The following is a 21,945-nucleotide window of genomic DNA, read 5'->3' as shown; positions in this document are numbered from 1 at the left end:
AGCACGAAGGACCTTCTCTCCTCTCCTTGTCCGTCTGTATACCCGTCTGTCAATTTCTCCATATGCCCGTCGCCCTTGCCCCACCTTCAAAACGTTCCCCCCTTTCTTCAGTCCATTCAGAGCTCTTCCTTCTTAGACGCATCCCTGAAAATTTTATTTTCACACATTTTAGTGTTTTATTATTTTCTAAGGATTTGTGTTCAATAGATTCATTTCCTTAAATCAGTATTTTGAGGGCTGAAAACAAGACTTTTCCTTTTTTGCATCCATCCCTAATAACACCTTTTCTAGACCCAGGAACTACAATCAATAAATTATTGATCAGGTGTTAGCATGAGATTCTAGAAACACCTTAAGTGTCTAAGAAAATTATGTGGTTTTTTTGGATATTCAGGATGAATAAAAACATTTTTTATAGTTTTTCAAGGTGATTTGAGAATGTCACTGAATACTGAACTAAACTTTTTATTTCTAAAAATTTTTTTTAATGTTTATTTATTTTTGAGACAGGGAGAGACAGAGCATGAACAGCGGAGGGGCAGAGAGAGAGGGAAACACAGAATCTGAAACAGGCTCCAGGCTCTGAGCTGTCAGCACAGAGCCCGACACAGGGCTCGAACTCACAAACTGTGAGATCATGACCTGAGCCGAAGTCGGACGCTTAACCGACCGAGCCACCCGGGTGCCCCGAACTAAACTATTTTTAGATTACATCAAGAGCATTACCTTTAAGACACACATAGGAAAATAGCCTAGCCATTTACTATTTCTCTTTATTTGCCAACTCTTCTGGCCTTTTACTCGTAGAGTGTCTGTTCTTTTTTCTCTTTTGGTCGGGTAGCAGCTGTCTCCTGACTAAATTAAAATGTTGCATTAAAATGAGCTTTGCTATTTCCGTCATCGCATATGTTCATCTTACGTTTTTTGGGAAATGACACGATGCAATTCAGTGTGTTAATTTAAATATCACCCACCATGTAAGAGTTCTCAAGTTCATTTGTTGACATTTAATACTGTTCACAGTTTAAAATGTCATAAAGCCAAATGTAGTGGTATTCGTATCAGTGTAAATTTGTGAAAAGTAAAATTCTGCATGTTTCACTTGTTGGCATAATTAATGTTGAAATAACACATAGTGTACATGTAACAGTTAGGTGTAAGATCTATAGCACGGAAGGCCACTTAAAATAGGTGTAGTTTTACAAAAGACAGTTGTCATTACCTTGAGTAACATTCTCATTTCGGTTATAGGGCAGTTCATAAAAGACTGGCCTAGATCAACCCTTCTCTGGGCATGCACAGACCACTGAGTGCTGAGGTCTCACTGGCTTTAGAGTTTTTCACCTTTGTGTCCCTTAGGGAGTAATGAGTGCTTATGAGCTAATCCAAAAACGGGTTTTGTTCTGGAAGTTTCACCAACTTCTATTCTACCAACCGGAAATCAAAGGAGAAAGAATAAATAAGCATAATTCTCTCACCTGAAGGTTCAGAGGAGAGTTTCCCTTCCAGTTCATTTTTTTTCTCTGAGAACTAAGAAATAGTTTCCTTTATCCCAAGATTATTTCCTATATTTCTTTAGCAAATCCCCTCCAAAAAATTTTCCCCCAAAGCTCATTTGCTTGTTTTTCTTTTCCTTCTTTTCTTCTTTTCTTTTTCTTTCTTTTTTCCTTTACCCTTTACAATGAAAATTTTCAAATATCATAAGAAAAATAGAGAATAGTATAATGAGTATTAACATACAGCCATCACTTAGACTTAACAATTGGTAGTATTTTTATCATATTGACATCATTTCTGTTTTGAAGTATTTTAAAGTAAATCACAGAAATCTTTTTCAAAAGACATTTTCTTACATAACCATAACATCGTCGTACCTAACAAAATTAGTTGACACCCTAATGTCATCATATTTTCAATGCATAACCCAATTTTTTCAATTGTCCCCAACATGTCTCTTGCAGCTTCTTCATTCAAACCCAATGCCACCAAATAGATCTAGTATATAATTTAACTTAACCACTATGAAACAATTTAAATGTAAGAAATAAAAATACCGTATGACTTAACAAAGTGTTTCTTTTTCTTAAAGCATGGAGCCAAGTTAGTTTTGTATTTGTCAGAGTTGATACATAATCACCAAGATGAATTGACTGAGGAAGAACTGGGCTCAGCGGAGTTGCTTATGAATGCTCTAAAACTGTGTGGTCATAAGTACCTACCTCCCAGTGCAACAACAAAAGCAGACCTTATCAAAATGATCAAAGAGGTGAGTCGGCGAAATCGGGAGACACAGTTTTCTAAGGAGATCCCACTGAATGTAGTTGAAGAGTGAAAGGTTTTTTTATCGTGGAATATCATTTATGATGAACTTTATTGAAGTGATGTTTTTTTACGATGAGAGAACAAACAGGCCGTTGCAAGGACTGTTTTATCCCCTGTTGTCATCCTCACCCCTTTGCGGTAGCTTTCGGTGAAGGAAAGATTTTGACAGTGACGAGCAAGTTGAAGCATCCGCCTTGAAACAAATAAGGAAGCAAGCACCTGGGGCATTAGGTCTGGCAGCCCATTTAATTCTCCCACCCCAATATCTGTGCCCCAGATTGTGTAGAAGCAAAGGGAAATTATAAAATTATTTTTGTGGCTATTGTATTTTAATATTCTGGTCTCCTGGGGACATTATTTTTTTCCTTTATTAACTTGGTTTTAAAATTAGTTTGTTGGGGGGCACCTGGATGGCTCCGTCGGTTAGGCATCCGACTTCGGCTCAGGTCATAATCTCACAGTCCGTGGGTTCGAGCCCCGCGTCAGGCTCTGTGCTGACAGAGCCTGGAGCCTGCTTCGGATTCTGTGTCTCCCTCTTTCTCTCTCCACGCCACCCCCCCCCCGCCCCTCCCCTGCTCATGCTCTCTCAAAAATAAATAAACATTAAAAAATGAAATGAAATGAAATTAGTTTGTTGGCCTTTGTGCCAGTGTTAAATGATAAACAATTAGTTTTACAGTGCATATTATTATCCAAATCTTTTAGGAACAAACGAAATATGAAACTGAAGAAGGTGCGAATAAAGACACCTGGCAGAAAACAGTTAACAATAACCAACAAAGGTAGGATTTTATGTGTTCTAAAAGTCATGCCTTTCTGAATCCACTAGATTTCACACATACTTTTAGTTTTCAAGTATCATGCTTCCATAGCTCTTTAACGTCCCACTTAGGCTTCACTTACGAGCAGCCTTGCTTGTTTATTTAGTCTCTTTCAGCGTCTGGATTCAAAATCAAAGGATATATCTAAGATCGCTGCAGATATCACCCAGGCAGTATCTCTCTCCCAGGGAATTGAGAGGAAAAAGGTGATCCAGCATATCAGAAGCATGTACAAGGTAGATCTGAGTGCCAGCAGACACTGGCAGGAGCTTATCCAACAGCTGACGCATGATAGGTAAGCAGAGTGGGCCTTTGTTGTTTTATATGGTGATGTCAGACACTATTTCCATTTCAGAATAAAGATTCACAGCATTATTTCATTAGTTGAAATATTTTCTGTTTAATCACTTGTGATTTATTTCATCATGAAATAATGAAATCTATATATAATCCTGTAAGAATCTTTTTTTTTTTTTTTTTTTTTTTTAATTCTTAGGGACAAGGCGGGGGCGGGTGGGCAGGGATAATGAGAAAGTGAGGCATTAGCTCTTCCAGATAATAAAATCTATATGTTGACTTTAATTTTAAAATATAACCTTTGCAGAAGAATAGAGAAATCACTGAAACAGGATAGTTGGGAAATAGATCTTTTTCTAGGTAAGACTTTAATAAATAAAACTTAGAAGATGCATCACAGATCATGAAAAGAGGAAAATTAACGTGTTCTCTAAATTTGGTTAAGATAACTGGTTAGCATGACTTGCGGTGCTAAAATGGACTAAACATTATACACTAAAGAAAATTCCAGGTGAGCAAAAGAATTAAATTCACTAAGTTTATAAAGGGGAAGAAAATGGGGCATTTATCAACTCTGATAGATGGATAACTTTTTAAGCTCAAACACAATAGAACAAACTACCAAGAAGAAACAAATAGATTTGAGGGGCACCTTGGTGGCTGAGTCAGTTAAATGACCAACTTCAGCTCAGGTCATGATCTCAAGGTCTGTGAGTTTGAGCCCTGCATCGGGCTCTGTGCTGACAGCTCAGAGCCTGGAGCCTGCTTTGGATTCTGTGTCCCCCTTCTCTCTCTCTCCCCCTCCCCTGCTCATGCTCTATTTCACTCTGTCTCTCAAAAATAAATAAATGTTAAAAAAAAAAAAAAAAGAAATAGATTTGAGCTTTAATTTTTTCCAGTGTATTTAATAACTATAACAGCAACAAAACGAAAATTTATTTTCAGCAAATCAGAATTAACTTTTTTTTACTTTTTTGTAAGTTTATTTATTTTAAGAGAGAGAGAGCACAGAAGGGGCAGAGAGAGAGGGAGAGAGAGAGAATCCCAAGCATGCTCCACACTGTTAGCGCAGAGCCTGATGTGGGGCTCCGAAATACACGAGCCATGAGATCGTGACCTGAGCTGAAGTCGGATGTTTAACTTACAGAGCCATCCAGGTACCCCCACAGAGTTAATATTTTTATGGTTTTAAAAACTCATGCCAACTTAAAAGTAAATTGTAAGATCTGAAAAGTTTGAGCAAAAGATGTGATCACACTTTTCTACATAAGACAAATAGAATTAATAAACAGGAAAATATTCCATATGGCCAGAGACTAATTTGATTTTTTAAAACCTTGAAATATTATCATATCACCATAAAATATGGTACAAGCCATATTTTACCTTTTCTGTTATAAAGTTTTTTAGGTGCTAATACCCAGAGCAGGAAGAAATGTATATCGTAGCCCATGGTCAGAGGTCCGGTGGCTTTGCACACTTTGACAGCATGTATCAGGAATCCTGTAACCGTTTTGTTTCTAGCTCCAGTTATCCTATTTTGGTGATTCTGTCCTAAGGAAAATATTCAAAATATATAAAGGCAGTAAATGTAAAGGTTTTCATCTCTGTATTGTTTATGCTAGTGAATGAACTGGAAACAAGTATATGATAATGGCAAAATTGCTAACTACATTATGATGCACCCCCTCCATGCATTAGTCAGCCATTTTCCATGGTGACAATAAAGATTAAAGTATGTCCAGTGAAAGAAGAAAGGGTATAGAAATGTATATTTGTAATAATTATGACTGCAATGTTTAAAAATGAAAAAAAATAATTTCTACCAGAAAGTGGTATGTTTAGGGTAGTAGGATTAAGGGTGATTTTTTTTTTCTCTTATCTATGTCTGAAAATATATTCAATACGGTTCTCTATTTTTTCATTTAAAATATTAACTTATTTTGAGGGCGACTGGGTGGCTCAGTTGGTTAAGTGTCCAACTCATGATTTGGGGTCAGGTCGTGATCTCACAGTTTGCAAGCTCACGCCCCACATTGGGTCTGCACTGACAGTGTGAAGCCTGCTTAGGATTCCCTCTCTCTCTCTCTCTCTCTCTGCCCCTCCCCCACTCGCATATGCACCCAAGTGCACTCTCTCTCTCAAAATAATTAAGCATTTTTTATTAAAAATTAAAATAAAATATTAACTTTTTTTAAACATCTTAAGAAATATGGCTTGTACTACAAAAATGAACCAATTTATTTGTTAGATAGTAGGCAAAATGGGAAATATAGAAACTTAACTTGGAAATGGATTTTTTTCTTTATCTAGCCATATTAAGTCCAATGTACTGCTAAAGCATGCATGTTGCTAAAGCAGAGTAGTCATGATATATCTTTTTAAAAATTTATGAGGAACAAGAAACTAGAGGCAGAGTGTGCCTCCAGGCGGGGACCAGGAGGCCGGGGTTCAGGAGCAGAAGGACATTTACTTTTCATATGATTCTATTGTCTATGCTTTCTATCTTATTCTATTGTCTATGTTTATGCACTTCCTAGTCTAATTACGTGAGCAGCTGAGGGTTTTAACTGAATAGATCACTTTTGATTATTTAATTTCTGTAATGATTTTATTTACAGCTCCACGTACTATAGATTAAAACACTTAAAACATTCTTTTATTTCCCCTGGCAGAGTGGCCTGGTATGATCCCCTGTACTATCCAACTTCCTGGCAACTGGATCCAACAGAAGGACCAAATCGAGAGAGGAGACGTTTACAGAGATGTTACTTAACTATTCCAAATAAGTATCTCCTTCGGGATAGACAGAAATCAGAAGGTAATAATGACTTCTTGACTCAGCATCCAAATGTAGCAGATAACTGTAGTTATCAGATAAAGATAATACCTACTTTTTTCCTTAGCAGATGTGGTCAAACCACCACTCTCTTTCCTGTTTGAAGATAAAACTCACTCTTCTTTCTCCTCGACCGTAAAAGACAAAGCTGCAAGTGAGTCTATAAGGTAAGTGTGAATCCATAAGATGTTCTCTCTTTTGTTGAAGGAGTCAGAAAGACTTTAATAGTTTATTGTAGGGCCGCCTGGGTGGCTCAGTCAGTTAAGCTCTGATTTCAGCTCAGGTCATGGTCTCACGGTTCATGGGTTCGAGCCCCACATTGGGCTCTGTGCTGACAGCTCAGAGCCTGGAGCCTGCTTCGGATTCTGTGTCTCCCTCTCTCTCTGCCCCTCCCCTGCTCACGCTCTGTCTCTCTTTCTCTCTCTCTCTCAAAAATAAATAAAACATTAAAAAAAATTTTTTTTAAATAGTTTATTGTAATGTTTGTGTAATATTTGTTTTAGATAATTGCTGGGGTTTTAGGAAAGGCCCTAAATATGGCTCAAGAGAGGACACAGTCGAATGGCTAAAATCCAAAAGGAAAAGACATCCTCGATGGCGAGGACTCACTGGGCTTCAGTCACCGTGCTCTGGCCCTTGTCTGCACGTGTGTATCTTGGCAGTTGACTGGTCCTAAGGTCTCTGTGAAATGGGTATGGTTTCCGCATGACGCCATCTAACGGTGACTGAAGGTCCAAATTTTAGTTCCTCGTCTTACTAGATCTCTGATCTTGGGCAAGTTACTTAGCCTTCCTGTGTCCATGTCCGTATCTGTTACATGAGGAAGGGAATAACGCCCAAAGTACCGGAGTATTGTTGAGTATTAAATGGGTCCTTGTATGTTAACGACAGGTTATCATTATGACACTAATGATAATTGCCCTGCCCGTTTGTTTATTAGATGAAAACCTGAGATTCGAAGGAGGTGAGTTCCTTGTCTAAAGAGGAGAAGAACTTTTCTGAGTCTAAATCCCGTTTTTCCTAGAATACTAGGATGCTTTCATGTGTTTGAAATACCAGAGGCATGACCCAATGTTTGCATAATTACTAGAAAATACAAAATATTAAAGTTTCTTCTAAAAAACTGAATGCCTATATCCTGTATACATGGCACAGGAATTCTGAGCCTTCTCTAAAAATTTCATTTTCTCCTCTACCAGAATGTTAAAATACAAGATAATATTTTCACGTGGGTTTAGGCAAGACGTCTCATGCTTTTGAAACTCTAGTGTGCTGGGCTGAAATCTTTAACTAGATAAATAAAGCTTATACTATATACTTTCTAAAATTGGTCAAAACATTTAATCATAGTAATTTTATATATGTTTTGACAGAGTGAATCGAAGATGTATCAGCGTTGCACCGTCTAGAGAGACAGCTGGTGAGCTGTTACTAGGTAAGTCACATTTTGAAGAGTTTTACACATATTCACCCTGCCTTATTTTATTCTTAGACAATTTCAAGCATTGTTTGGCAGAATGCCATTGGATCAAATAAACTCTCTCTAACATCACATCGGTAATTTTTCCTTAACATTATATGACTTACAAATGTCAGGAAGTGGCAATCTTATTTTCTAAAAAGCACATGAATAGCCTTTTAATTTTTATAAAGTTGACTTTTTTCATAAGTACACATTTTTGTATTTAAACATTCCTTTTATTATATATCAATTTTGATTTTTAAAGTGAGGAATTATCGATATACTCACATGCCTACTGTTTTAAAAGATACACCTGTGCATAAGAAATATATCCACCTTGAGATAGTTCACAATTTATACTCCCTATTGTGCTTCTGAGAGAAAGGCCAAGGTTGTCAGTCCTTGGATATCTGTATAATTACATTCAGTGAGAAATCTTTTCCTCAAGATATGAAGGAATAAAGTTGTACCACTAGATCTCTGTTCCCTTAAAGAACTAATTTGTATACTACAGGCCAGTTGTTTTCTTAAAGCCTGGTCTCCAGGTCAAGAACATCAGCATCACATGGGAACTTCTTAGAAATGCTCATTCTTGGGCCCCGGCCCACGCCTATCGAGTCAGAAACTCTCTGGCACCCCCAGAAATCTGCATTTCATGAGCCCTCCAGCAATTCTGACGTACCCTCCAATATGAGAGTCGTAGACTGAAGCTACAGTCTCCAAGGCTCAACATGCAGAGCTTCAGGCTGGCCAGGACTAAGCACTGTGGTCACAAGGATGCAGGTGATTCCCTTCTCTGAGCCAACAGTGCTCAGTGCTCACGGGTGACCGGCACACAGGGCGGAGCCCCAGAGAAATTCCCACCATTTGGATACGTGGTGTAGGGACATGTGCTAACACAGCCAGCCTATAAAGCAGAGAAAACTGGGGGCTGTCTTCTAAGGTCTATTCTGCCCTATTGAGTGTTTAAATAAAAATTAAGTCTTCCTCTTAGACTAGAAAATTTGTTTACAAGTTGACTTCAGTTAATGTGTGAGAAAATAAAATTAATGTATTAGTCATATAAGAAGAGTACCAATAATAAATGGCCAACATTTTTTTAACACTGAGTGCCAAACACCGTTATAAGCATTTTACATACATTCTAATTTAATTCCCACATTAACCCTGTGAAATAAAGTCCGCTTCCTCCACCCCTCTTTTAAAAAATTATTTTAGGGGTTTTTGTTTTGTTTTGATTTGAGGGAGAGAACATACGTGTGTGCGTGAGTGCGGGCAGGGAAGGTGCAGAGCAAGAGGGAGAAAAAGAATCCCAAGCAGGCTCCACACCATCAGCACAGAACCTGACACGGGGCTTGATCTCCCCACCATGAGATCATGTCCTGAGCCGAAATCAAGAGTCAGACGCTTAACTGAGCCACCCAAGCACCCCACACCCCCTTTTTTTTTATTAAGTAAAGACACAAAGAAGTTAAACAACTTGCCCAAAATCTCATGGATACCATTAAAAAATATTTATTGAGGGGCGCCTGGGTGGTTCAGTCAGTTAAGCATCTGACTTCAGCTCAGATCATGATCTCCCAGTTCATGAGTTTGAGCCCCGCATCAGGCTCTGTGTGCTGACAGTGCAGAGCCTGGAGCCTGCTTCAGATTCTGTATCTCCCTCTCTCTCTGCCCCTCCCATGCTCATGCTCTGTCTCTCTCTCTCTCTCTCAAAAATAAACATTAAAAACTATATATTTATTGAGCGACAGGAACTGTTTCTGGGTGTTGGGATTTTAATTCAGGCCAATTGACTCCAGAGGTCATATTTGTAATCAAAAATGATAATAGTGCACATATAGTTTTAAACTCATATCCCATTACTTCTATAGGTAAATGTGGAATGTATTTTGTGGAAGATAATGCTTCTGATACAGTTGAAAGTTCGGTGAGTAGAGGCTTAAGTTTGCACCTATATAAACCTAGACAAATTCCCAAAATGTATAAATTCATTATAACTGGCAAACAGGTAGAACTAGGAGAGTTCAGGGGCGCCTGGGTGGCTCGGTCGGTTAAGCGTCCGACTTCGGATCAGGTCACGATCTCGCAGTCCGTGAGTTCGAGCCCCGCGTCGGGCTCTGTGCTGACGGCTCAGAGCCTGGAGCCTGTTTCCGATTCTGTGTCTCTCTCTCTCTGACCCTCCCCCGTTCATGCTCTGTCTCTCTCTGTCTCAAAAATAAATAAACGTTAAAAAAATTAAAAAAAAAAAAAAAGAACTAGGAGAGTTCATATATTGTCACTCTGGTGTGCAGATTGGTCTTAATTCCAAACTTTTTCTTTTAAAGATATTTTTAAAAAGACCATACCATCTCCTCTGGCTTACAGTCTGACCTCATAGCAGTTAGTATTATGATTTAGATTCTAATGTGCTCCTGTTAAAACAGCGAGCAAAGGGGAAAAAGAGAGAGAGAGAGAGACAAACCAAGAAACAGACTCTTAACTATGGAGAACAAACTGATGGTACCGGGGGGGGGGGGGGGGGGGGGGGGGGGAGGGGGGAAATAGGGGATGGGGATTAAGGAGGGCACTTGAGATGGGCACAGGGGCTGTAGGGAACAGTTGAATTAGTATATTGTACACCTGGAACTAATTATAACATGGTATGGCAATGAACTGGAATTAAAAGAAAAACTTTAAAAACTATTTTAAAAAATAAAATGAAAATGAAAACAATAAAGTGCTCCTGTTATTTTAATTAATTTATTTAATTTATTCCTTCTATCACTGTTCTCAGTAGCAACAAAAAACTACTCCCTGCCACTCCCAATTCACTATCAAATATATTTACCTTCACAAAGAAAGGAAAATGTTGTATAATTGAATAACTTAACTAATCCTGATAGTCACATGTCTTGGTATCATAATTTTTATTCTACTGGAAGTACTGATATAAATCAGAAAATTACAGAAATGACTCTTAGCTCACATATTTTGTGTATATATATATACATATATATATATATTCACAAATTTTTATCCATCTGAATCAGTTTGTAGACCATTAAAATATTGTTTAGAGATCCCCATAGTAAGAGAAATAGGCTTTTTGTTTCAGAAAATTTCTAAGACCAGGAATTCCTAAAGATATACTAAATAAGAATACATGTGGTTTAATAGTGAATACATATTTTATTTCAAAAAATAATGAGCTAAAACATAACATTTTGCTGTAAAATAAATAATATGAAAAAAGTCATGAAAATATTTAATATAGCCCCCAAAATTGAGTAGGCATTCTTTAGTGTGATTTATGTAGCAATTGCCACAGCATTTATCCCAGCTAGTAAAAGTATGGTCACATTATTTTTCAAGATGTCTCTTTTTAGCAACCAGGGAACTTAATAGTTGATACACGAGCCAACACTTTTCTGGATCCAAAAGATGACATTTCCCCCTTTTAAAACTCTCCTAAAAATACTCTTGTTTTTTAATAGTTTGAAAGATCCTTCTTTCCTCTGCTTTTATAATATTTGTTTCTACTTTCTATGTGACATTTGCTGTCTTCCATTTTATTTTATTTTTTTAATGTATATTTTTAATGTGTATTCATTTTTGAGACAGAGAAAGAGCACAGGCAGGGGAGGGGCAGAGAGAGAGGGAGACACAGAATCCCAAGCAGGCTCCAGGCTCTGAGCTGTCCGCACAGAGCTCGACACAGGGCTCAAACTCAAGAACATTGAGATCATGACCTGAGCCAAAGTCGGACACTTAACCGACTGAGCCACCCAGGCGCCCCTGCTGTCTTGCCTTTTAAATGTTTGTACAAGTATCTTGTGCCCCCTTTTCATCTTACACAGATGTATTTCATGCAGAGCACTTAGCAGAACACCTTGCTCGTAGACGCTTAATTAACATCTGCTGAACTGAATGAATGAACGGATATGGAAGCACAATAAGAAGGAATTCAGTTTTATATATGAGAATATTACATTTTCATTAAAGAGTTTAATTTCATTTGTAATTATCTACTACCCCTACTTCTAAAAGTCAGTTGGGATCTAGCACAATAGTATAGCACACATACAACAGAGCAATTCAAATTTTAAAAATTTCAAATAAGATTTTAGAAGGATGAAGAGCCTGGGATAAGGTAGTCATTGCAATTGCTTTCTAAATTTCGCTCTGAGCCCCTGTTCCAACACAACAGAGAAAGTCAATGCAGTTTTCCAAAAGGGAAAAATGATGAAAACAAACCAACCTCGGATGCACGTTAATTTGATGTGATAAATCCTAACTAGTTTTAAACTTTCGTAGGAGCTTTTACCATGATTTTTCTATTAAAAGCATTGAGTAACATAATTCACATATTCAACTGCAATTTGCAAAAGATTTAGACAAATTGTTTTAAAAGTTTTCTTCATTTTGTACTTTGAGAAGGGCCCAGTGATGGTAAAAAAATATGGGACCTATGGAGGTGCCTAGGTGGCTCAGTTGGTTGGGTGGCCGACTTCAGCTCAGGTCATGATCTCACAGTTCATGAGTTCCATTCCCACGTCGGCTCTGTGCTGACAGCTCAGAGCCTGGAGCCTGCTTCGGATTCTGTTTCTCCCTGTCTCTCTGCCCCTCCCCCACTCACATTCTGTCTTTCTCTCTCAAAAATAATAAACATTAAAAAAAAAAAAAAAAAAAGTCTGGGACCTATGGCCCCTAACCCCTCATTCTAAAATGTAGAGATCTGTTGAGGGAGGCTAGGATCAATGCTGTCAGGGAGATCCAGCCTTCTGGTGGCCACTTATCTTTTCCTTCCTTCTGCTCACCACACAGGAGAGGAACATAGCTACTTGGTGCGTGCTGATCTGTGAGCTTAGTCAGTGGGGCTGAATTTGCAGGACAGTGCTTTGCCTTTCCGGGAAGGTTCAGAGGCATGGGGACTATGTGTCATTGCTGGGGAGCTCCCAGGCCATGCCCATAGGCTCATTTTAACCCAGACCCATGTGAGGGAGGGCAGACCCACATGTGAGTTTTCAGGGAGAGGCTTGTTTTCTATTCTTCACCCAGTCCCCGGGCCAGAAGAGACAGGCTCCTGCTTATTCCTCTTTACTGATGGACACGTGTGTTTGTCTGTCATCAGGAAAATGTCCCTTAATGGTTTTAAATTTTTTTTTTAATTTTTTTTTAAATTTTTTTTTTTTTTCAACATTTTTTATTTATTTTTGGGACAGAGAGAGACAGAGCATGAACGGGGGAGGGGCAGAGAGAGAGGGAGACACAGAATCGGAAACAGGCTCCAGGTTCCGAGCCATCGGCCCAGAGCCTGACGCGGGGCTCGAACTCACGGACCGCGAGATCGTGACCTGGCTGAAGTCGGACGCTTAACCGACTGCGCCACCCAGGCGCCCCAATGGTTTTAGATTTCTGACGTACGTTCACTTCCATACTCTGATCCAGAGAACTCCAAGGCCTCATCTGCTTTCTTCAAGTGGATGTTAACCTAAGTCACTAAGTTTCTAAAGCTGGGGTGTGTGCATACGTGCGTGTGCATGTGGACGCACAGCCAGCCTACCCCAGTATCCCTTCTACCTCACTGCTGTTTTTCAAATTTCTTGTTATTTTTGGCTCCTGGGGATTTCACTTTCCCTTACGTCCCGCAAGCTCAGCTTTAAAAGAAGTCTGTCTGAAAAGATTACATGTTGTGTGATTCTAACCACGTGACATTCTGCGAAGGGAAAGCTATGAGATGGTAAAAAGATCAGTGACTGCCAGGAGCCTGAGGGGGAGGGGCAGGTGAGTAGGGGGGGCACAAGGGAACTCTGTATGATCCTGTAAGGGTGGACGCATCTCAGTAAACATCAGTCAAAACCCATGGGACCATAACGCCAAGACTGAACCCTAATGCAGACTGTGGACTTCGGTTAAGAATAACGTATTCACTATTGGCTCTGTAGTTATTACAAAGGCACCAGGCTAATCACACTAATGGGAGATGTTAATCACAGGGAAATTCTGAGTTTGGGCCAGGAATACATGGGGGCTCTCTACACTCTCTGCTCAGTTTTCTGCAAACCTAAAACTGCCCTACAAAATAAAGCCCGTATTTCTTTAATTCCTTAACGTTTATCCAGTATTCTGAAGTGTTTCGTGGTTGGGGCGGGAGGGGTCGGGGGTGGCTCAGGGAATCTTATCTGCGGTTTTGCCACAAAAGGAAGACATTTTCATTTTCAGATTTTTAAAAATCTAAAATTGCAGTGATCATTTATATTTCATGTAAAGCAAACAGTTTCATTTCCTTCCTTTGTCTCAGAGCCTTCAGGGAGAGTTGGAACCAGCATCATTTTCCTGGACATATGAAGAAATTAAAGAAGTTCACAAGCGTTGGTGGCAGTTGAGAGACAATGCTGTAGAAATCTTTTTAACAAATGGCAGGACACTCCTGTTAGCATTCGATAACACCAAGGTACATTCAGCTTTATGAACAGATACATGGTTTTGAAATTATCATGGGGCCGGTGTAACTGGACTCATACTGATTTTACGAAGGTTTGATTTATTTAAACTTTGATTCCCTGTTTCTAACAGCAAATGAAAATTGCCTTATTTCTTAGTCCCAATGACAGCGATCCCTTGGCTATATTAGAATTATTTTTGTCCTTCAAAACTGTATTAAATTCAGATTCTCCAAAGTGACTGTCTGTAAAAAGTAAATGAATGCGTAATGACCTCAGAAGAGCAATTTAAACTTGAGAGTAGGTTCTGTTGTTTCCAAACCCTTTCTGAACCCCCACATCCTTTCAGCTGCCACTTAGAAAAGCTTTTGGAAAAAGTCATGTGGACTCGTTGCTTCCACTTCTCTTTTGAAATGCTCCAGTCAGATTTTCTTCTCACTACCTCACCTATAACTTCTCTGGTCGGGGTTACTAGTAACCTCCATGTCACTATACCCTACGGTCGTATTTCTTAGTCCGCATTTTACTTGATCTATCAGCAGCATTTTTTAAAATTTTTATTTCAATATTTATTTTTGAGAGAGAGAGAGCACGCGCACACAAACAGGGGGGAAGGGCAGAGAGAAGGAGACCCAGAATCCAAGGCAGGCTCCTGGCTCCCAGCTGTCAGCACAGACCTTGACCAAGCATTTCACACCGATGATTGTTTTCTCTCTCTTCAAAAAAAAAAATAACCCTCCCCACTAGGTTTCTGGGCCATAACTTTCCCTCAGCTCTTCTTCTGGCTCAAGGTCATTCTTTCTCAGTCTTCTTTGCTGATGCTTCTCCGAGGGTCTCAGGGCTGGTGCCACAGACCTCTTCCCATCCGCTCTTGTGACTTTAAATCCTACCTGTATTGTAACAACTTTCAAATTTGTATCACTACCCGAACGTCTCCCAGGAATGCTCTGTACTTGGTATCTCCGTCTAGAGGTCAAACTGGCATCTCAAATTTAACATATACAGTCTACGGCCATACCACCCTGAACACACCCAAATTAAACGTATACAAAACCGAACTTCTGATCTCCGTGCCCCAAAATCTCTCTGCAGTTTTCCTCATTTCAATCGATGACAACTCTAATCTTTCTGATTGCCCAGGCCCAAACTTTTTGGATTATCCTAGACTCCTCTCATTCTTTCATGCCCCGTACCTACTCTATCAGTCCTGCTGACTCTTCCCTCAAAATCCATCCAGAATCTGACCACTTAACACAGCTGCCTACCATCCTGGTCTAAGCCGCCATCATCTTTTGCCTAAATCATTACCGTGGCCTCTAACTGTCCTCCCTGCTTCCACACTCCCCCTTCTTTCAAGCTATTCTCAGCACAATGGCTAAGGTATGCGGGCTCATGCCATCCTCCTGTCAAAACCCTCTGATCACTTCCTGTGCCACTTGGTTAACGCCAAGGTCCTTGTAATAGCTGAATGAGGCGCTGAGTAATCTGGTATCTTGTTATCTAACTCACCTTTTCTATTATTCTATCCACAATAACTTTATTTTCCTTGATCAGGCACACTGATGCCTCAGGGCCTTTGCACTTACTGGTCCCTGGAATGTTTTTCCTTTTTGAAATCCACATGATTCAGTTGCTTGCTTTTTCAGGTTCCATGATCAAATGTCTCCTTATCAAAGAGACCTTCTCTGACTGCTCTCTTAATAAAATAGCAACCCCTTTGTCACTCTTACCCCCAAGTCTCCTTTTCTTTGCTCTGTTTTTCTCTGTTGGACTTAATAACATCCAACATTGTCTCCAAAAAAATGTAAGTGCTTTGTTAAGTGTTGTGACTGCAGCAGCTTGAATACAGTGCTGTGTAGGTGCTTGATAAATATTTGCCGTATGAATGAATGCTTCCCTTTTCTTGCAGAGTTTGGTTTGCAATCTGTCCTAAATTCCCTTCTATCAACCTTAGCTTTAGAAGTTGGCAGCCTTCGGATTTAAACCACAGGTTTTGCGGTTTTGTTTGTCTTCCCTTGAGCCTATTCTTTTTCTCTTTTTTTTTAATTGTGATAAAAAAAATATGTAAAATAAAATGACCATGTTAACCATTCGAAGTGTTCAGTACATTCACATTGTTGTGAAAGAGATTCGAGGTGTAGATTCTTCAACACGCTGCAGTCTTGCCTGTCCCAGACCGTAGCTACATTTTCTCGTTCTCCTCGTTAACTTTCGGTCCTGTCTCTGGTTAGCCACATCTGTGGCTCTCATTCCTATGCCTGAAGCATATACACATTTAAGATGGATATTTCAAATTTGTTTTTAGTAAAGGCCTGGATTGTCTATTTTTTTTTCCATTTATTACCAATCATCATTTAATTGCCTTAGAAAAAAATCAGATTACCTTTTTCTGTGACAAGTTTCGTGAATTTCTAAAAAAAAAAGAAAAAAGTTTATATATTAGTTTTCAATCAGTAGTGAAAATCAAATATGTTGTTTCACATAGGATGTTTTATTTCGTTCTCATGAAATAAATATTATCATTCCCATATTATAGATGTGGTAACTGTAGCACAAAGGTTTTAGGCTAGGAATCGGGCCACGTCTGTCTAATTAAGAAGACCATGCTCTTTGGGGCACCTGGGTGGCTCAGTTGGTTAAGCGTCTGACTTCAGCCCAGGTCATGATCTCATAGTTTGTGGGTTTGCCCCGCATCAGGCTCTGTGCTCTGAGCCGGCTCAGAACCCGGAGCCTGCTTTGGATTCTGTGTCTCCCTCTCTCTGACACTCTCTCTCCGCCCCCCCTTTCAAAAATAAATAAACATTAAAAAAAGAAAAAGAAGACCGTTCCCTTTCTATGATATCATGTTGCATTTATTTAGATGAAGGTTCTTCTTCATCGTTTATTGATTTTTTTTTTTTTTTAGGATCTGTATATGAGTGATTTTTCTATACAGACTTTTTCTTACCTTCTTATTAACTAATTTCTTCGGCAGCAAAACATAATGGTTAGGAGCCCAGCCTTTGGGGGAAGATCCAGAGATGAATCTCAGTTCCCCGGCAGTTGGTGTTAATTGGGCAAAGAGTACTTTCTTTGTGGACTTGGGATTAGTAACGTGCATAATCTTTGGAGAAAAGGTTCAGTAGCCTAAAACAAAACCTGGCTTGTTTTCCCCTTCCTTTGCAGGTTCGTGATGACGTGTACCACAGTATACTAACAAATAACCTCCCTAATCTCCTGGAATATGGCAACATCAACGCTCTGACAAATTTATGGTATACTGGACAAATTACAAATTTTGAATATTTGACTCACTTAAACAAACATGCCGGCCGATCCTTCAACGATCTCATGCAGTATCCAGTGTTCCCGTTTATACTTGCTGACTATGTTAGTGAGACCCTTGACCTCAGTGATCCTTCAGTCTACAGGTAACTAAACACATCATCACCTTTACCTTTGTTTATATGCTGTCTTTGTTTCATTGAAGTCCTATTGGAATTTTCAACCATGCACCAATATAGAATGAATATACAATGAGCTCCATCTGTCCATCACAGTTCGACAGTTATGAAGATTTTTGCCAAACTTGTATCATCTTTTTTTTCCCTTTTTAAGACAAGTCACAGACATCTTGTCCTGTTATTCCTGTGTTCTTCAGTACGCATCTCCTTAGAAAAAAGAGAATGTGCTGTTACTTGCTACGTTGCAGTGCCATTACCATATCTAAGAAAATTTACAATCATTTCATGACGTCATCCAATACCCAGTCCATTTTCCTATGTCCCCCAGTATATTAAACATGTCTTTTTATAGTTGATTTGTTTATATCAGGCTCAAAAACACCTTTCGTTGCTCTGTCTCTAAAGACATATGTCTAGAATAAGCCTTTGTTTTTTTGTATGTGTTTTTCTCTTTTTTCCTAACATTGATTTGTTGAAAAAACCAAAACAAAACAGGTCTTTTATCTTGTAGGATATCCCCCTTTCCCGCGTTAGTATTTAGCTTCTTCCTTTAGCCTCTGTATTTCCTAGAGACTGGAAATTAGCTCTAAAGGCTTGCTTAGATTAAGATTCAACCTTTTTTGGCAAGAATCCTTTATAGGTGATGGTGTGAACTTCGCATTGCCCCGTATCAGGAGACATATGATATCCCACTGGAGTGATGCTCAGATTGATCCAGAGGTTCAGGCTTCCATTGAACTTGTTTCTGTCATTGCTGATTATTTGTGGAGTCATTTATTTCACTAGGGGTTACAAAATGGTGATTTCCTATTCTCTCATTTCCTCCACATTTTTTAAAAGAAGACATATAAGATGAATGTGGGATATTTGTTGTGTCAGAAAGCAAGGAAACTAATGCAGTCTTGTCAGAAGGATTTGGAGGCCATATTTGCATACCCAAGTTCATTGCAACATAATTCACCACAGCCATGTAGGGGAGGCAACCCAAGTGTCTGTCTGTGGATGGATGGATGGATGGCTGGATGGGGGAAATGCGGTATACACACGCAGTGGAATGCTGTTTCGCCTTAAGAAGGAGAGAGTGTCACCTGCTACAACATGGATAAGCCTTGGGGACATTGTGCTAAGTGGCAAATACTGTGTGATTCCACTTATGTGAGTTGTCTAAGGTCGACAGACTGAGAAGCAGATAGTGGAATGGTGGTTGCTGGGGTCAGGGATGAACAGGGGATGGGGAGGGGGGGAGTTGCTCAGTGGGTATAGAGGTTTGCAAGATGAAAAAGTTTTAGACATCTGTTCAACAACAATGTAAATATGATCAACACCATTGAGCTGTATACTTGGGGAATGTTAGGATTGTAAATTTTGCACTGAGTGTTTTTTACCACAATCAAAAGAAGTAAAGGGATCAGGAGCCAACCATAAGTGGATCTCACTGCCAAAGATAGCACAATCTGAGCATCGGAAAGAATAATGACTACAATCGATTAAAACACATTTAAATAAAAAGAACACTTAAGTTAATAATGATACTTTTTTAAAGGCCCCCCCCCCGCCCCCGCAGACAAGTTTGCTGGTCACCATTGGACCTAGTTATGGGCACCAATTCCTTACTTTTGAAATTTGTCAAACGAAGCAAAAGAATTAAGGAGCACCTGGCTGGCTTAGTCAGAGGAGCATGTGACTCTTGATCTCGGGGTCGTGGGTTCGAGCCTCACGTTGCAGGTAGAGATTACTAAGGAAATAAACTTCAAAAAAAAAATTTCAAATAAGTAAAGCAAAAGAATTAAGCATTTATCCTGCCTTTCCTGAATGGTCTACATTTTAGAGTAACCAAATAGTCTTTGTTGATAAGGAAATATTCTGGTGATTTAGTTTAAAAAAAAAAACAATTCTTGTATGTAATTTAAAGAGAAATTGACTCCAAATTATACTTGGTATATTAGAGTATTTTAATCATAACTATTGAAAAGTAGGCCTACTTCAGATAGTTTTCCAGAAATAAGATTCAGTTTTATATCTTTGTCAGTTTAAGCAACTGCAAGTGGCCTGTTACTTATCTTCCAGACATTTTTGTACATTCCTGACGGACATGTAGACATTTTATACACTGCTGATATAAATAGATTCAATCTTTCTGGAAGGCAATTTGAGTGTGTAGCCCAAGAACTCTTCAAGTGTGCATACTCTGTTTTATCAATTTAACTTCTGGGGCTTTTTTCTTAGGAATACTTAAGAACGTGTACTTTACCAGAAAGGTTCCCACTGGGAGTAAGTTTCACGAGGGCAAGAACTCTGTGCAGTTTGTTGCTGGTGATGCCTGGCCCTGCATGCATTTATCCTTGTGGAGAGTCCTTACATCATTTTTTTTTAAGTAGCCAGAATTTAGAAACAACTTAAATGCCCCACACTAGGTTTGAGAAAACTGTTTCATGTTGCTGCCATTAAAAATGGTATTTTAGAAATATATGATACAGGTGGGGAAAAGTGTTTTTTTTATTCTAAATATGAGTATACATGTGCAGATAACCCAGAAAACTCCTGGAAAGGTATATACCAAAATGTTTTACCTGTGAGTAATAGTTTTATAGCCAATTTTGGGGTTACTCTGCTCATCAGTAATTTCTCATTTTTCAACCACAACAATAAGTGTTACATGTGTTCAAAAAAACCTATTTACTTAGAAAAAAACTGCATGCCTGGATCTTAAACATGATTTCTCCTATTTTGCGATGTGAGTCTGCATCAATTCTATAAAACTGTTTTATTTTTTAACAATTTTTTTTAGGATGAGAAAGTTCTCAAAAATAAAGTTAGTGTTTAATATCACAAATTTCAATATCCCTGGGAAATAATTACACCCCCCCCCCATAGATATATTAAGCTAAGCAGACCTGGTTTGACTTACTGAAACTTGGGCACATCCTGATGTTGATCTCGTTAGGGAGCCAGATGTTGAAACTCCAGGTGGCTGCACCCGCTGCCAGACCAGATGGCTCCTTGGCCAGCGAGGCCGCTCTTCGTTGGGTGTTTTCCTCTTGCTCTTTCAAATGCCGCCCAGGGATGCTACTTGACTGTGTGGCTTGTTAAAGTGAGGATTCATCGTAGAGTTCTCTCGCCTCCCTGATGCTGCGTGAACACCAGCACAGACACACCTACACGCGTGCAGACATCCTCTACGCTGTGAAACTTCGTGTCGGTCCCTAGCTATGAATTAGATAGCAAAATACTTACTTCACTACTCACACTCCAAATCTCCACTCGATCATTTTACACATGTGTCATTTTGGGGTGCCTGACTGGCTCAGTAGAGCATGTGACTCTTAATCTTGGGGTCATGAGTTCAAGCCCCACATTGGGCATGGAGCCTACTTAAAATAAAATTTAAAAAAAATTTTTAAGTGTCATTTCTTCAATTTTCACTAACTAGTCTAATAATCATAAAACATCTCCTCATGATCATATTTCCCGTCCAAACTGCCCTTTTGTCTTCACTGCCTAATAGGTGTAGGTCTGGAAAATGGGCACAGGAACTTCAGGGCTTGGCAGGAATCCACTGCTCTGGGCAACATCAGCTGTGATTCGGAAGGAAGTAGAGGAAGTGGGGAGAGGAGGAGGGACAGCTCTTCTTGTCTAGATTATTCATAAGTCAAGAATTCCTGGGGTGCCTGGGTGGCTCAGTCGGTTGAGCGTCCGACTTCGGCTCAGATCATGATCTCACAGCTCCTGAGTTCGAGCCCCGTGTCGGGCTCTGTGCTGACAGCTCAGAGCCTGGAGCCTGCTTCGGATTCTGTGTCTCCCTCTCTCTCTGCCCCTAACCCACTTGCATTCTGTCTCTGTCTCTCTCTCAAAACTAAATAAACATTAAAAGAAAAATTTAAGAATTCCTAATATTGGTATGGATCTGTTTAGAAAAATTCGACCTCTTAAATCATGATTAAATCAATTGACTAAATCATGATTTTCAAAGATGGCTGTTAGTTGCAAAGCAACATGTGTGAGCACTAAATTAAGAGCCCAGTATTTGCCGGTCACTGATTTACTTACGGGATATGGATGTGTAGGCAGCTCAGTCTTGCCAGTATCAAAACATTTCATGTTTTTCTATCATCTCTTCATTTGTAGAAATCTCTCTAAGCCTATAGCTGTGCAATATAAAGAAAAAGAAGATCGTTATGTGGACACCTACAAGGTAGGTTTAGTTTTTCCTCATATTTTGGTAAATGAAAACTCAAGTTTTATTCTATAGACTGGTGTTTTACCTAATTTTAAATTTATAGTATTGATTTTTCTGTTTTCCCCTTCTTAAAGTGCTTTGATTGGCAGACAACTGGAA

At 39.2% G+C, this 21,945-nt stretch overlaps 1 protein-coding gene across 7 annotated transcripts in view; it reads left to right on the top strand.

Moving 5' to 3' along the window:
• Window positions 1–21,945, top strand: part of LYST (lysosomal trafficking regulator) — a 250,417-nt gene that overhangs the window by 191,456 nt on the left and 37,016 nt on the right. For 6 of the 7 annotated variants that reach the window (XM_058696217.1, XM_058696216.1, XM_058696215.1 and 3 more), the window contains 10 exons: window positions 2,090–2,266; window positions 3,028–3,104; window positions 3,250–3,438; window positions 6,116–6,261; window positions 6,347–6,446; window positions 7,653–7,714; window positions 9,616–9,671; window positions 14,025–14,177; window positions 17,332–17,576; window positions 21,735–21,801. In XM_058696217.1, coding sequence (XP_058552200.1) covers window positions 2,090–2,266; window positions 3,028–3,104; window positions 3,250–3,438; window positions 6,116–6,261; window positions 6,347–6,446; window positions 7,653–7,714; window positions 9,616–9,671; window positions 14,025–14,177; window positions 17,332–17,576; window positions 21,735–21,801 — 1,272 coding nt within the window. The remainder of the gene's footprint in view (window positions 1–2,089; window positions 2,267–3,027; window positions 3,105–3,249; window positions 3,439–6,115; window positions 6,262–6,346; window positions 6,447–7,652; window positions 7,715–9,615; window positions 9,672–14,024; window positions 14,178–17,331; window positions 17,577–21,734; window positions 21,802–21,945) is intronic. The other variant, XM_058696220.1, reaches the window with a different exon arrangement.

The sequence above is a fragment of the Neofelis nebulosa genome, chromosome 13 (genome assembly GCF_028018385.1).
Source record: "Neofelis nebulosa isolate mNeoNeb1 chromosome 13, mNeoNeb1.pri, whole genome shotgun sequence".
Lineage (NCBI taxonomy): Eukaryota > Metazoa > Chordata > Mammalia > Carnivora > Felidae > Neofelis > Neofelis nebulosa.
The sequence above is the reverse complement of the archived record's forward strand: the minus strand, read 5'-3'. Positions and strand labels throughout refer to the sequence as shown.